Source organism: Salvia miltiorrhiza, chromosome 2, assembly GCF_028751815.1.
Source record: "Salvia miltiorrhiza cultivar Shanhuang (shh) chromosome 2, IMPLAD_Smil_shh, whole genome shotgun sequence".
In the NCBI taxonomy this organism is placed as follows: Eukaryota; Viridiplantae; Streptophyta; class Magnoliopsida; order Lamiales; family Lamiaceae; genus Salvia; species Salvia miltiorrhiza.
In genome coordinates this window covers 62,824,654-62,840,357 of record NC_080388.1, presented here as the reverse complement: position 1 = coordinate 62,840,357, position 15,704 = coordinate 62,824,654, and the positions used below count along the sequence as shown (strand labels likewise).

The following is a 15,704-nucleotide window of genomic DNA, read 5'->3' as shown; positions in this document are numbered from 1 at the left end:
AATTTTAGAAAACAAAATTAGCTATAATTTTTATTACCGCGAAAGAGAAAACATGCTCACTTTAAATAAAAAAAATAATATACTCACGTGGTCATTTTGAAGAAGGAAACATAATATTTGACCACTAATTGTAAAAACACGAAATATGACAATTTTTCACGTTTTATGACTGTTTTGCCCTTAATTAGAGCTGATCGGATTCGAGTTTGCACGCGGGTTAGGCACACATGCCAAAAGTACCAATAGAAAAAAAAATCAAGTAAATTGGTACATTTGGCACTATTAGTGCCAATAGTGTCATACGTGAATGATACTAGTGACCATATTAGTGCTAATAGTGTCATATACTTGTGTTGATACACTGTCTTGTGGTGGTACCTATGAATATTCTCTCTTTTATATAGTGCTGCACGAATGGTAATTATGGCCATATTAATATCATATACAATCTCTTATGGTCACTAGTACCATTCCGTGCATAACAATATTGACATTAATAGTGCATATTAGTGACCAAATATTATGTTTTCTTCTTTAAAATGACTATTTCAAAAGTACTTTTCTAAATAAAATTGTCATAGGTGCGGGAGAGAAATTCCATCAAATAAATTATTACTCAGTTAAAAGAACGTAATTTTTATATTTTTTGCATACATGAAAAAGTATGTCAATTTATTTTTTAGTACACAATTTATATTTTTTTATTATTTATTCTTATAATTATTTTTTAAAAATCACTTTATATTTAATTTTAACCATTCATTTTATATAAAATTATGTGATCATTTATTAATTATATAAAAATTATCAAACATTTTATTATAATTTGTGCACAGCCAAAATGACGCATTTTTAGCGGACGTAGGAAGTATTTATTTAAATTTTTGATCAACTCTAAAAAAACTGAAAAATTAGAAAAGTAGATAGAAAATGGTGAAAAAATGTGCAGTAGAGGCAGCAGCGAGTTTGAGTCGAATGCGCGAAAGTCCTCAACCAAAAAAATTGTTGGGAATTTTAAGTTGTTGACAGAAAAGGTGAGTGTTTGAGGATCAGCAATTTTCCACAAGCATGGAAATTTCCAGGTGTTTTCTTTTCTGTTACCAGTTTATGTGGTGAAATTTACCTCAACTTTCCTTCTGCTATGACTAGAAAAGGACTATTTTTACTTCTTGGTCTACATATATACTGTGTATGGTGGCGGCTTGCAGTTGAGGTATGCCAACAAACAAGAAATAAAAAATCTGTTTCTCTATAGTTTTCAAATTCTTTACTTGCTTTCTGGCTGAAACAGAGTCATTATGCTCAATACTTTACTCAACTTGGATCCTTTTTTTCTTTTTTTTGGCTAAGAAACTTCGGAATTATTTGAGTTTGATTATGCTCTCAGCAGGTAATGCGCACATTCTTTGCGCTTCAATCTTTTCTGGTGATTTTTTTTTTAATAAAAATTGAAGAGCAGGTACTACTACAAAGGGATAAGAAATCCCCCCAAAGGTGAAACCATCTGAGCTACAGAAACACTTTGCTTTGGCTAATGTAGGTTGTTGAGAGGTCTTGCAAATGTTCACATTGAATCTAATTCAGTCTTTCACGAGGGAATTGCTAAGAAAATTCAACGATGATTGATTTCCACTGAATGTAAAAAGCTCAACATGATTAATATCTATGCTCCAGCTCGAGGGGAGTGTTAGAACTAGGTCATATATGTGGTATAAATTGTAGGGCAAGGTAGTGCTTTCCTAGTACAGTTCGGACTCTTGTGTATATATAGGTGCTTTTTATATAGAGAAAATTTCCCCAACATCATGTTTCTAGCTTTGAATTAACAGGTGTGTAGGTGTCTTTGTGGATGATTGATAATGAATTGTGTTTACCTTTATGAGGTGCATCATTTACAAAACTGCTGCTAATGTTTGATTTTGCAAATTCATGCAGTTTAAACAAGTGATTTTCCTTTCCCTTCTTTTTTGTCTTGAAATTGAACCTGAAATTGTCCATTTTATCTTTGGCTAAAATGAATAGTGGTTTGTTGCTTTGATTGTTGTGGAGAAGAGGAGTGCTTATGGAAGAAGTTCTACTAAGATTGATCACATTCTTGGAAGAATGGGAAGTCAGGGTGTTCATAATCCTCAGCCTCGCGTTGCAGATCTTACTGATCATGTTGGGCAATCGCAGGAAGTATGTATGCAAACTTTGGATAAGAATCATTCTCTGGTGTGCTTACTTATTGGCAGATTGGGTAGCAGTCGTTTCACTTGGCATCACCTCGAAGAACACTCTTGATGCTTGCCACAAGAGAATCAAGGTTGAGCCCGGGATTGAACTGAGGTGGTTCTGGGCTCAATTCTTTGTGCTGCACTTAGGTGGCCCCGACACCATCACGGCATACTCTCTCGAAGATAACGAGCTGTGGCTGAGGCATTTGGTGGGGATGGTGATTCAAACTGGACTTGCTTCATATGTCCTACTTGTTGCCCTCCGCAGCTCCAATTGGCTTCCCTCTTTGAGCGTGCTCATCTTCATAGCAGGTGCAATCAAGTATGGAGAGCGCCTGTACACTCTCCGTGCAGCCAACAGTGAGCACTTCCGCGACTCCATGCTTCCAGAGCCTGATCCGGGCCCCAACTATGCAAAATTCATGGAAGAATACACGATGAAGGAGGCTGAGGGGTATGAAGTTGGGGTGGACGAGGTTATAGAAATCCCTGTTCTCGCTCAGCATGATTTCCCCGACAAGCCAGGCATACACGAAGCATACGACCTATTCCTGACATTCAAACGCCTCTTTGCGGACGCTATCTTGAGTTTTCAAGACCGAGACAGCAGCAGATCCTACTTCCAGAATCTGTCAGGGGAGCAAGCTTTTGATGTTGTTGAGATCGAGCTTGGCTTCATGTTTGACGAGCTCTACACGAAAGCATCCGTTGTGTACAACCTCTGGGGCTGCATCCTTCGGATGATCACGTTCTCCTTCACCCTCTTCGCCTGGATGGCCTTCCTCTTTGTCTGCGAGAAGGGCAAGTACAAGCAGCTTGACTTGGTGATCACTCACTTGCTGCTCGGGGTGGCTATCTGCTTAGAGATATACGCTGTTTTTGTTCTCGTGAACTCAGACTGGACGTGCAGGCTGATCAAGCGCGGCAAAATGATTCAATGGCTGCAGCAGCCAAAGAAGAAGAGGTGGTCTGAGAAAATGTCTCAGCACAATCTACTTGATCTTTGTGTTTGGGATAAATCTGCACTATTATTCTTCCCAAGAAGCATCACAAAGGCTGCTAAAATCGATCATTACCTCGAAAAGCACTGGCACAAGTCCTTCGTTGACGTCTCCATAGATCTGAAAAACCTTATATTCATAGAGTTGAAGAAGTACACAACTGCGTCTGATCCAGCAGCTATGTGGAGCAGAAAGGGGAGTTTCACTCTTGGAAAGTACCCCTTTCTCTCTCTCGATGGGATCCAAGAGAGGGAATTCGATCAGGGGATCCTCCTCTGGCACATCGCCACGGACATCTGTTACACCCTCACGCCACCCAAGGAGAGAATCCCGACCGCGGACCACAGCAAGCACATATCTGACTACATGCTGTACCTCCTCATGGTCTGCCCCTTCATGCTGCCAATTGGGATCGGGATGATAAGGTTACGCGACACATGCGCTGAGGCCAAGGAGTTTTTCAGGGAGCGGGCCACGGTGATAGCATCCAGCAAGGTTGAGGCCTGCAACAAGCTGCTCGAGGTGAGCACTCGGGTGCCACCGGGTAAAGTGAAGGGCGACCGGAGCAAGAGCGTGCTGTTTGATGCGTGTAAGCTGGCTAAGTCCCTCTTGAAGGCGCAGATGTGGAATGTTGTGAGCAGTGTGTGGGTGGAGATGTTAGCCCACGCTGCCACGCATTGTGGCGGCAGACACCACGCCCACCAGCTGCGCAAGGGGGGGGAGCTGCTCAGCCATGTTTGGCTTCTCATGGCGCATTTGGGCATCACAGAGCAGTTCCAGATATCTCAAGGTCATGCTAGGGCTAAAATCAGGTCATGCTAGAGATGAAATCATACTAAAATCTTGTTGTATCAATCACTATTCTAGTATTCTTTACAGAAAATAGTCTCAGTGTAGTTTGTGATGTAGTGGTAAACTTTTCAAGGCTTGGGTTGTAGGTGTTCACTGTTCATATCTTGGCACCTGCTAATAAGATTTGGCTCTAAAACTTGTATATACTCAGAATTTGAACATGCATGTTTTACTTTGCTGCAATGAGCTAATCATGAACAGAACACATACTTGATCTCACAAACTTATATGAGTTGATTGTGGCAAAGTATAATCAAATGAACCTGCTAAAACTGAAGATACGAGATGCCAATTGAGGTAATGAGTTTCAACCAATTTTAAATTTCAAGCACATATAAATGTTTCAAACTTAGCTCCAAAATTGCATAAAAAAAATTAGAGTGGAATTTACTACAAATTGAATAGTCGATATATTATTGTAACAAGATCTAAAAGTTGTGAATTAATAATTTTTAATTTAATTCAATAAAAATTAATTCACAGCTGCCGTTTTGTTCTTCGATCTTGTCCTAATTTTCGAATTAGGCATGTTGTATATGATGCTAATATCATTGTTCGTAAACTAGCTATAGTGTCTGGAATCTGGAAGCTAATAAAAACTAGCTATAGTATTAAGAATTTTCAATTGACGTATATTTGAGATGAACTTTCCAACTTTATGGAGATCTTTTTGGTGCATCATGCGTTTGTATTAAATTATGAAAGTGCTTTAGTTTTCAAATACATTATTACTACGTGCAGATAATTTTTTATATTTCCTATAATTGTGTATATACTACCTTTATTTTCCATGTGAACAAAAATGCAAATTATTCGAATTTTTCGTTATTTGAAAATGCGTCAAACTATCGATAGTACTTCAACTATATATACTTATGACGTTTAAAAATATATTAGAATTAAATAACAAAGCTGTCTCTTCAACCCTAGCCCTGGCCCCTAAATAAAATATTAAATATTCATCCGCACGAGTGCTCCGGGTGACGTGGCAAGTGAGATATTTTAAGATCCCGCCTAAAGACACCCGCGCGTATTATATTCATTGCAGCATTTGATTTCATTTCTTTTTTCAAAATTTTACCATTTTTCAATAAATAATCACACATTAAATAACCTCACTTATCGCTAAAAAACACCTTCTCCATTTCATTCTCCCCTCGCCAAACCCTAATTTTCTGCCTTACGTGAGTTTTTAGCCGATTTGTTGTTCTATTGCGTTTATTTTCTCCCATTTTTTACGATTCTCGCTGTTTTATTTCTCAGATTAAAATGAAGGGAGGAAAATCTAAGGCCGATTCCAGAAAGGCGGACAGCAGGTTAGCGATTTTTTTTTTTAATATTTGGCCGATCGTTGATTTTGTTGCCTGATTTTGTATTTCAATTATTTTGGCTGATTGTAGTTTACAATTGTTTTTAGTGATTTATTTGATAATCTTAAGTAGATGTTACATTTTGATGCATTTTGAATCCTAACTAAAATCCTCTTTTCAGGTGTGATTATGAATTGAGTTTGCTGTAAATGCTTCTTTATGCGATTTATTTTAATTAGTTGATAATCGTTGATGTACCAACTTTGGGAGAAATATTTTGCTATAATTTGATAAAATTAGTATTAGGTTTGTCTGGCTTTCATGAATCTGCTTCCCATGAATACGATTTTAGTTAATTAAATATGCGACTTATGGTTCCAGTTGTTTGATAATGATGACAGGCTTGCTGTGAAAAAGCAGACGAAGAAGGAGAAGCAAGCTGCTAAGGACCCCAACAAGCCGAAGAGGGCTGCAAGTGCTTTCTTTGTTTTCATGTATGCTGATTTTGTATTCAAATGTTTGTTTTTTAACAAGTCATTCGACTGTAATTGAGCCGATTAATTCCGTGTGTGATTGCAGGGAGGACTTTAGGAAGCGGTACAAGGAAAAACACCCCAACAACAAATCTGTTGCTGCTGTATGTCTCTTTTTCCCAATCGGTTGATGTTTGTAAATTTGCTTAAACTTATCTGATAGAAATGAATCGTGGTGATAGGTTGGTAAAGCTGGTGGTGATGAGTGGAAGTCAATGAGTAAAGAGGTAACATTTTTGGTTGATGAATGAGCTTTTGCTTATTGTGTTCCTTCAGGAATCGTATATCAATTTAATCTGATCCTTTTTTTCGGGTGCAAAACGAAAATAGGACAAGGCCCCCTTCGTTGCAGTTGCAGAGCAGCGAAAAGAGGAATACGAACGACAAATGAAGGCATACAACAAAAAACTGGTAATCATACTATTATCGGTTGACAAATGCTACCTACATTGTTCACTATTTTATTTCTGAGTGCTGAGTGGCATTTGTCAATGGTAATAGGCTGGCGAGGAAGATGAGGAGTCGGACAAGTCCAAATCCGAGGTGAATGACGAGGAGGACGAGGAGGGAAGCGGGGAGGTTAGCGTAAGTGAAGCTCGGTTTATTCATTCTTCTTTTGTGAAGAATTTTGGGCAAACTTCTGTAACAAGAAGCCGGCTTTTGTTTCAAAATTTTGTGCAGGAGGAAGAAGAAGATGACGACTGAGTAAAGTTTGAAGATGAAGATGTTTGGTTGCAGTCGTAATATGTTATCTACTGTATATGAAATTCTCCTTCTCCACAACATGAATAGGGCCAATCTTTTAGTTTTAGCCGCTGATGCAGAGTTTTGAATATTTTTTTTATTGCTGTGGAAGCCATTTTCAAGCATTATTATTGAGATACTTTTTAGAGCCATTTATGATCTGCCTTTATTTTCTCTGCTCTCTTTTTTTTTTCTTCCACTCTCTTATCTGATCAACCTATGATACGTCACATGGCCTTTTATAAATTAAAGGCCCTTTATCAAGTAATGTAAATTGGTATTCTTAGAAAAATGATTATGTGGAAAATGAATTTATTAGGATTCATTTTCCTGTCTTTAGAAATACTAAAAATAATTGTTAAGATTTAGAATTTGTATCATTAAATATATATAATTAATTAATACATAAAAGAATTAAATTGTAATTTAATTTGCATAAAATTTTTCTCTAATCAATTTTTTTGTAACAACAATGTACATTATTAATGTTAATTATAAGATTCATAATTCCAAAATTAAATTCAGATTTTCTTAATAATAATAATATTAATAACAATATTTAATAACATAAAGTATGATTTATTTCTATTAATTAAATTATTACTTGCGTAAAATAAGTTATTAATTAATTAATCAATTAAATAATAATAATAAATAAAAATTATAAATTTTATTTTATAAAAGAATACAAATAATATTAAATATGTAGTAAATAAGAATCATGAGAACCAGGAAAAATGTAAATACTTAACTTTCCAGGATTCCTTTTGATAAAGAGGCCCTTACTAGGAGTACTGAATAACAATACAGATTAAAATACATGGGCCGCAAATTCTTGTAATAGCAGAAACCAAGGCCCAGACGGCCCAACACCAGGCTTAGGCCCTCGGCCAGTTCAAGCTCTTTTAACATTTTTCACACAAATTTAATAAAATGAGTTGTTGAAATCTACATATTATTATTATTATATGAAAACACCGTTTGTGGCAATTTAGCAAATAAAACAACATATAAAAAGTAAATATCTTAAAGGCTGCGCATCCCAATAAAATCCACAAAAATAAAACGGCAGATTCAAGCACAATCCCACTAAGTAGAATACAATTTCGAAATAATTTAAAAAATGTAATAATATCGATAAAATATTTTAAAAAAAAATACACAGCCATTTTTAGAGTCTAACACACATAGTGTGAAAATATCTGAAGTGCCAAACTTTGAACTTCACAACATCCCTACTCAAATAGAGGTGCTGAAATAAGATTTTATTAAAAAGAAAAAAAGAAACAACAACGGAAAACCGAAAACCCTTGAAAGCACAAAGCTGCAGACTAAGGGCCGAGCCTCGTTAAAACCTCAAAACAGAAGAGGAAAAAGAGTACTCAAATAGAGGTGCAATTCCCCCCTCCTTAATGTTGAAGAATATAGAGAAAAATATTTGATTTTTTTCTTCAAGATTAATCCCCAAAACATTGCAAGATGCAACGAAAAGTGAAAAAAATAATTGCCACATACCTGATGCTCTCTGAAACCAATAGAATGGCAATGGAAGAATCAATTGACATCCAAAAGATCGTCAACATAAAAAAGAATCTACTTCAAAAAAAAAAAATATGTGATGGTATTTTCAAAAGAAAAAAATGACAAAAAACAGAAATTGACAAAAGCAAAATGAAGTGAACTCAATCTTTTTTCTACAAATAAAAAGATTACAAAGAGGAAGAACGCCACACTGAACAAGAATGCGGCGTTCAGTTTTAATATACATTGCTAATTTGTTTAGGCTTTTTTGGGTATTTAGTTGGGCTTTTAATTTGTTTTAGAGGAGTTGTGCTTTTAATTATCCTAAAAAAAGTTGGGATTTTAATTTAGGACTACATTTTACTTATTTAGTATATAAAATATTGAATTTTTAAAACTTAAAATAAAATTTATAAATTATGACATATTTAGTTAGTTTTATTAATTATACAATGAAAATAAATAGAAAATAGTATGACTTAAATTTATATCCAAATGTTGTATGAAAATATAATTTTCTAAAAGTAATATTTTCAGTTTGACATTTCTTCTTTTCGAATTTTTTTAAAATAATGTGTGTACATTTTGTTCATTTGTCTCTTAACGTCTCTAAAAGTATCATACTTTTCTATGTTCTAACAAAATTCGGCAACACGACCAACAAATCTTTCTAATAGATTTCAACAACACCAGCAAAAAAGATAGTACGATTGGTGTTTTATTTAGATTTAATAATTTTTAAGAAATTGAAGGAAAACAACGAAACAAAGTCTTTTTGAATGAATTTACTAAGATAAATAAGAATAAGAATTATTCAAAAGTTTGTGGGTCATATATGAATACCGATGAAATTGTATTTTGATTTTGATCTATTTATTTTTTGTGATTTTTTTAATTGACGTCTTATCTTAATTGAAAAAGAAATGAAAATTTTAATATGTAGAGTGATGAGAAGAAGCATTTAGAAATAGGCGCTTTCAGTTTCGACGAACCTCTTTTGTATTGCTTTCAGCTTCAACGAGCCCCTATTCTCCAAATTAACAGCGAGATTTTTTTTTGATAAATTAACAGTATTATATAAATAAAGAAACTTAAAAGTCGCGCCACAAGGGACTCGAACTCAAGACCTTTGGCCTTAGACATTAACCCCTTACCGCGTGGCCAACACACGCACACACCCAAAATAAAATTTGAATCCCTTACATGTGAGCTGAAGGTAGGAGATTGAAGAACAAGAAAAAAAAAGGCGTTGAGAGAAGAAGATCAGTGCATAAATATTTATTTTTTGGGCAGGCGCATAATTGATTAAAGAAAGTAGGAATTCTTAAATATCATTGTAGGATTTCTTCCAAATATGTATGAATGAGGTTTATTCTGTAATTTCAAGAAAGAAAATAAAGTTTTTCATAAAAATGATGAAAATTAAAATTTGAAGATAGAAATAACATTAAAAAAATATGGCTTGAGTAAATAATATGTATATGATACATAATTGTTACTCATTATCACTTATACTTGCTTTATTTTTTAAAATAATTTATATCTTTATACTTATTATCAATTAAAAACAATTAATAGTATTTCAATTATTTAAAAATAATAATTTATATAATATATTGATTACGGTTTACATTTATATTTATTTGTTTATAATATAGTTTAATGTTGATATTCGCCGTGCATCGCACGGGCGTGCATACTAGTTGAATAAATGGTGGACTTTTTATAAATAAGGAATATTTGTAAGAATTCATGAAAAGGACAATGTATGGGCTCATAAAAAGGAAAGTGACATATTTTTTAGTTTTGACGGACATAGGAAATAGTATAAATATTACTGTAAAAGATTCACAATGAAGAAATTTATATAAAGGGATGTCGATTATTTTGTTCGGACTCATTAATATATATACTCATATATATCGATCACAGATCCAGTTAATATTTTACTACTTGTTCTCGTCTTAGAGAGGAATACTCAAGAATTACTCAAACAAATTGATTATAGTCTTAGTAAAAATTGAATATTACAAAATAAAAACTATTTAATATAATAAAAGTAATAAGAGAATAAAAAATTGAGTAAATTACAAGTATGCATGTCGATTTAATATTTGGATCTATTTAGAATTTATATATCCAAACTTGTCTCAAATCCATTTTAAATTTATAGAATATCCAATAAAAAAATGTAAATTGTTATACAAAGTAAACATTAACAATGAGCTATACAATAGCAAAATATTGTATAATAAATTAAATTCAAAGCATAAAAGTAAAATTATAAAATATACAATCTATGAAATCCATTTATACTTTATATACATAAAATATTTCAAACTCCAATTTAATAGCAAAGATCAATTGAAAAATGATAATAATAATAATAATAATAATAATAATAATAATAATAATAATAATAATAATAATAATAATAAAACTATTGCCAGATAATTTTCTTAATTATTTTTCGATCAATGTGATTAATTTTACGTTCAGTTATGGAGAGTAATTATTTAATTAAATAATAAGTTTTTGAAAAATTAAAAATAAAAATTATTAAGAAAACTATTCTTTCATTAAGTAAATAAAAAAATTAAAATATAAATTATTAATGTGTACGATATGTATATATACCATGAAAATCAAAGATAAATGGAAATGGAGAGTGAAGATGATTCGGCGGAGCCGCAGAAGCACATGAATTAAGATAATGCTTCAAATGCATTATTGAATTCAATACAAATAAAAATTAAAATATATAATTTAAAAATATATATAATGAGAATGATTGCGATTTAAGGAAATTCGAAAAAAATGAAATGGAGAGATTATAAATTGTTATGTAAGAAAGAGAGGGGGTCCATTTTTTTTAGGGTTGATTGCATCAAAATACCTGACATTTTCCTAAAATTTGGTTTTTTGACAAACCTTTTAATTGTAGCAAAAATTTTAGCTACGTTTCAATTTATTGCAATGTCCGTCACGCGTATATTTTCGGCCAAATCCATGCTGAGGTGGACCTCCGTAAAGCTTAGGTGGCATGTCGTGCCGGGTAATGAAACATTGTCGTCTCAAATCCATTGCAATAAATTGAAACGTAGCTAAAATAAATTGGTCGGAAATGAATGAATTTGGCCGGAAATATACGCGGGACGGACATTGCAATAAATTGAAACATAGCTAAAATTTTTGCTACAATTAATGTAGGATCAGGTATTTTGATGCAATTAAACGTAGCTATAAAAAGTTCGTCAAAAACCCAAATTTTGGGAAAAGATCAGGTATTTTGATGCAATTAAACCTTTTTTTTTATTAAAAGATTATGAAAGAATGTAGGATTATTGGGTTTTATCTTAATTTGAGAGCGCAAATTGGTAAAGAGCTACAATCTATATAAAAGACAGTTTTTTTTCCTCCAATTTTTTCTCCCTTCAATTCTTTTCAAAAATTTGTTAATTTTGATTCATAATTGATGTTAAATTAAAGATTATGAAATAATCTGTAACTCGATTTAGATATTATAGAAAATTAATTTTTGTTCTCTCTCATTTATTCACTCTTTTTTGGTTGGCTGTGTTTGTTGGTGAAAAGATTTGTAGATGTCATTTTTTCCTTTCTAAAAAAATTACTACCTCCGTCCACCAATAGTGTTACACAATTACCCGATTGAGTGTCCACAAAGAGTGTAGCACAATTACCCGATTGAGTGTCCATAAAAATTAATAAATGTCATTTTTTTTTCTTTCATTTTTGGGACATGACTCCACTATCTCAGTTCAAGCACAACCACTTATTTCTACTTTATTCACATCTACCAACTATGTTCTTAAAATTCATGTCCACCAAAAGTGCTACACTTTTGATGGACGGAGTCACAGAGGTAGTCTATGATTGCTTAATTATAATTATTTTAAATTCAAATATTTTTAAATTATAATAATTTTAATGCAATTAAGATGAAGGAAATTTGTATTAATTTCAGTATGGATTTGTAGACAAAAAATTAGTTATATCCTAAAATTAGAATTTAAAATATAATATAAATTTATAGAATTAGGTGTATTATTTATTTATATAAACATATTTGTTGTTGTGTTTTCTTTTATATTATTAATATATTTTCTAATTTTTTAATTAATTTTGGACTATTTAAATATGAACTTTTAATAGTTATATAATTTGGACTTTTAAGAGCCTAAAAATTGTTATATTGAATGACCGCTATTAATATTGTTATATTGATGGTTTAGTGTTATTTGCTCAAGATAAGATTGACTTAAATTATTTGCTTTTGATTCTATATTGTATTTAATTGTTAGTATTATTATACAATACTCATTAAAATTTAATATTATACTGATTAAGTTGATAATATTGTTAATATATATATATATATATATAGTATTTTAAATTAAATACTATAATTTAAATTAACATATTCTTTTGTTATCAATTCTAACTAATAAATAATAATATTTTTATATTTTTATATAATTTAAAATTTCAAAAATAAATAAATATAATGTGGCTCGTGCATTGCATGGAAGGATGTACTAGTTTTCTATTATTTCGTGAATTCCAGTAGGCTAAGATATTTTGGGTGAAAAAAATAACAATTTTTGGAGATTTTATTTGGTTGATATTTATAGTGATTGATTAATAACTACTCCCTCCGTCCATCAAAAGTGGACCACTTTGGTTGGGCACGAGATTTAATAAAATTTATGATAATTTTGATGTAGTGGAGAAAGGGTCCCACTACTTTATGAGATGTGTGGTTGAGATTGAATTTGAGGTGGTTTTTTTTGTAAATAAAGAGTGTTTGTAAGGATAAAAGATTAAAGTGGATGGTGGGATCATTTCTATAAAAGGAAAGTGGTATACTCTTTGCGGACGCCCGATATAGTAAAAGTGGTCCACTTTTGACGGACGGAGGGAGTATAAATTATTCTAACGGTGAATTTCATCCATAGATATATGTTGGATTTAATCCTCATTTCCCCTTTTTCCCAATTAAAAAGAAAAAATACTATTGGTATAAGTTAGAAGAGATTGCAAATGCAAATTATGATTTGAATTTACCTGTTTTACTAACCAAAACTAGTATAGAAAGAAATAATAAATGTACATCGATGGTGGAGATGCTAAGAATACAAAAAATAATGAATGCACAACTAGTATATAGTCGTTGTGGATAGATTTTCACTTATCAATTTGATTCACCTTTTAACATTAACGCCAAATTTCTCACCAAAATCTTCTCCTTTTTCTCTTTCTTTTTCGAAAACCCTATCGTCACTGCCAACGTCTTCGCGCACATAGTATTCGAAACCACCTATCTTTTCGACCCAGATGGATTTGACTTGGTTCGGTTTGACATCAAAATTAAATCAAATTGTAAAATAAAAGCACGTCTATCGTATAGTCGTTGTGGATAGATTTTCATTTATCAATCCGATTCACCTTTTAACACTAACGCCAAATTTCTCACCAAAAAATTCCTTTATTTCTTCCTTTTTCGAAATCCTTACTGTCAGTGCAAACGTCTTCGCGCACACAATATTCAAAACCCACCCTCTCGGCTAGAGTGGATTTGATTTGGTTCAATTTGACATCAAAATTAAATTAAATCATAAAATAAAGTTTGGTGACTTTAGTAAACTAAATCAAACTATTATTATTGAATTAAAATTTTATTAAAAAAAGAAAAAAAGAAAACCTAACAACTCTTTGATAGCACAATGATGCTAGTTAAAGAGCCGAGCCTAATTAACAAAATCAAACTATATTATTAACAAAATGGAACCAAATCAAACGTTCACTACAAAAAAATTGCCGAACGGAAAATCCATCGCTAAAACTTGAAAATTCTGTAGCTAAATTCTATTAGCGACGTAATAATAACGAAAACTTTCCGACTCTAAACTCATGGTCGCTAAATTTTTAACAACGGAAAATAGGTATGTCGTTAGATTTAACGACTGAATTAGCGACATAATATTTCGTCGCTAAATCCTAGTTGTCATTTAGTTGCAAGAGCGTCAGTTACAGAATTTTTCCGTCACTAATTCCATCGCAGAATTATTTTTAAGGACGAATGGACTAATAATTAGTTGCATATAACAATTAAAAAAATCATATATTAGAACTACCCAAATTACTAAATAGTGACTATATAAAAAAAATACAGTACTAAATAGTGACAAAAATAATGGATATAAAAAAATATAAAAATATACGCCAATTAATAATAATGAGATTAATTAAGGGTTAATTGCATCAAAATACCTGACCTTTTCCCAAAATTTGGTTTTTTGACAAAATTTTTAATTGTAGCAAAAATTTTACCTACGTTTCAATTTATTGCAATGTCCGTCCCGCGTATATTTCCGGCCAAATCCATTCATTTCCGGCCAATTTATTTTAGCTACGTTTCAATTTATTGCAATGGATTTGAGACGACAATGTTTTATTACCCGGCACGACATGCCACCTAAGCTTTACGGAGGTCCACCTCAGCATGGATTTGGCCGGAAATATACGCGGGACGGACATTGCAATAAATTGAAACGTAGCTAAAATTGTTGCTGCAATTAAAAAATTTGTCAAAAAACCAAATTTTGGGAAAAAGTCGGGTATTTTGATGCAATTAACCCGATTAATTAATAATTAATTAAATTTTATTTTGGTCTACGACTTGATTGATTTATATTTTTTTAAAAATTCAAACCTAAATAGTAAGTCATGATTTTAAAAATTTGAATCAGATCATAAATTTTAGGGTTAATAGTGTTTTATGTCACGAACTTTCAGTATTTTCTATAAAATGTCCCGAACTTTCATTTTCTGTTAAAAAGTTCCAAAGTTTCAACTTTTTCAATAAAATGTTCCGCTGTACAAAATTCGATGATGAAAGGATGACAAAAAATTCCGAACTTTCAGCATTTTCCACCAACAGTGGTTCCTAATATGGGTTTTCAACAATGGAGATTTTCAAAATATTTCATCCGCGCGTGATAAGTTATCTTTCTGTCACCAAATTTTGCATAGCGGGACATTTTATGAAAAAAAAAATTGAAAATTTGGGACTTTTTAAAAGAAAATAAAAGTTCGGGACATTTTATAAAAAATGCTGAAAGTTCATAACATAAAACACTATTAACCCTTTAAATAGTAAACCAAATCAAAATGCATAATTAATACGATTTGATGCAATTTGATTTACTATTCAAATTAAATTGTGCTCACTCCTATAGGCGATGTTTTGGTTTGATAGATGATTATACAATTGGATAATGATCATAATATACCAGATTTTAGGATAATATATATTCAGTCAATTGAATATAGGACGAACAATTCATTAAGGGTTGAATGATACAAATTAAATATTTAATTAAATTGAATTACTCTTTTTGTCAACAAAAAATAGTACTCCCTTCGTCCACCAATTCATGTACTACTTTCTTTCTTGGTCCGTCCACCAATTCATATCCTGCCCATTTTTAGCAACTATTTATATAT

At 31.9% G+C, this 15,704-nt stretch overlaps 2 protein-coding genes across 8 annotated transcripts; both read left to right on the top strand.

Annotated features, from left to right (window-relative positions):
- Positions 1-893: 893 nt before the first annotated feature.
- On the top strand, positions 894-4,213 carry LOC131010984 (uncharacterized). Of its 6 annotated transcripts, none has more exons than XM_057938711.1 (3): positions 898-1,034; positions 1,150-1,213; positions 2,053-4,213. In XM_057938711.1, the coding sequence occupies exon 3, from the start codon at positions 2,063-2,065 to the stop codon at positions 4,037-4,039; it is 1,977 nt and encodes a 658-aa protein (XP_057794694.1). In that variant the 5' UTR covers positions 898-1,034; positions 1,150-1,213; positions 2,053-2,062; the 3' UTR covers positions 4,040-4,213. The 6 variants fall into 6 exon arrangements, with proteins under 6 accessions (XP_057794693.1, XP_057794694.1, XP_057794690.1 ...); XM_057938707.1 differs by having other exon boundaries at positions 2,023-4,213; XM_057938710.1 differs by lacking the exon at positions 1,150-1,213 and having other exon boundaries at positions 894-1,034; positions 2,023-4,213.
- Positions 4,214-5,104: 891 nt separating this feature from the next.
- Positions 5,105-6,832, top strand: LOC131010983 (HMG1/2-like protein). Of its 2 annotated transcripts, XM_057938706.1 has the most exons (8): positions 5,105-5,253; positions 5,333-5,385; positions 5,781-5,873; positions 5,959-6,016; positions 6,095-6,139; positions 6,243-6,323; positions 6,414-6,497; positions 6,594-6,832. In XM_057938706.1, exons 2-8 carry the CDS (start codon positions 5,339-5,341, stop codon positions 6,615-6,617), a joined length of 432 nt encoding a protein of 143 aa, XP_057794689.1. In that variant the 5' UTR covers positions 5,105-5,253; positions 5,333-5,338; the 3' UTR covers positions 6,618-6,832. The 2 variants fall into 2 exon arrangements, with proteins under 2 accessions (XP_057794689.1, XP_057794688.1); XM_057938705.1 differs by having other exon boundaries at positions 5,107-5,253; positions 6,414-6,832.
- The last annotated feature ends 8,872 nt before the right edge of the window (positions 6,833-15,704 follow it).

Excerpts from the sequence above, each read along its gene's own strand:
- LOC131010984 (XM_057938710.1), top strand. The coding sequence starts at position 2,063 with ATGGAAGAAGTTCTACTAAGATTGATCACATTCTTGGAAGAATGGGAA.
- LOC131010983 (XM_057938705.1), top strand. The coding sequence starts at position 5,339 with ATGAAGGGAGGAAAATCTAAGGCCGATTCCAGAAAGGCGGACAGCAG. Across the intron at positions 5,874-5,958 it reads AGTGCTTTCTTTGTTTTCAT|GGAGGACTTTAGGAAGCGGT; the intron begins GTATGCTGATTT and ends GTGTGATTGCAG. Across the intron at positions 6,324-6,413 it reads AGGCATACAACAAAAAACTG|GCTGGCGAGGAAGATGAGGA; the intron begins GTAATCATACTA and ends CAATGGTAATAG.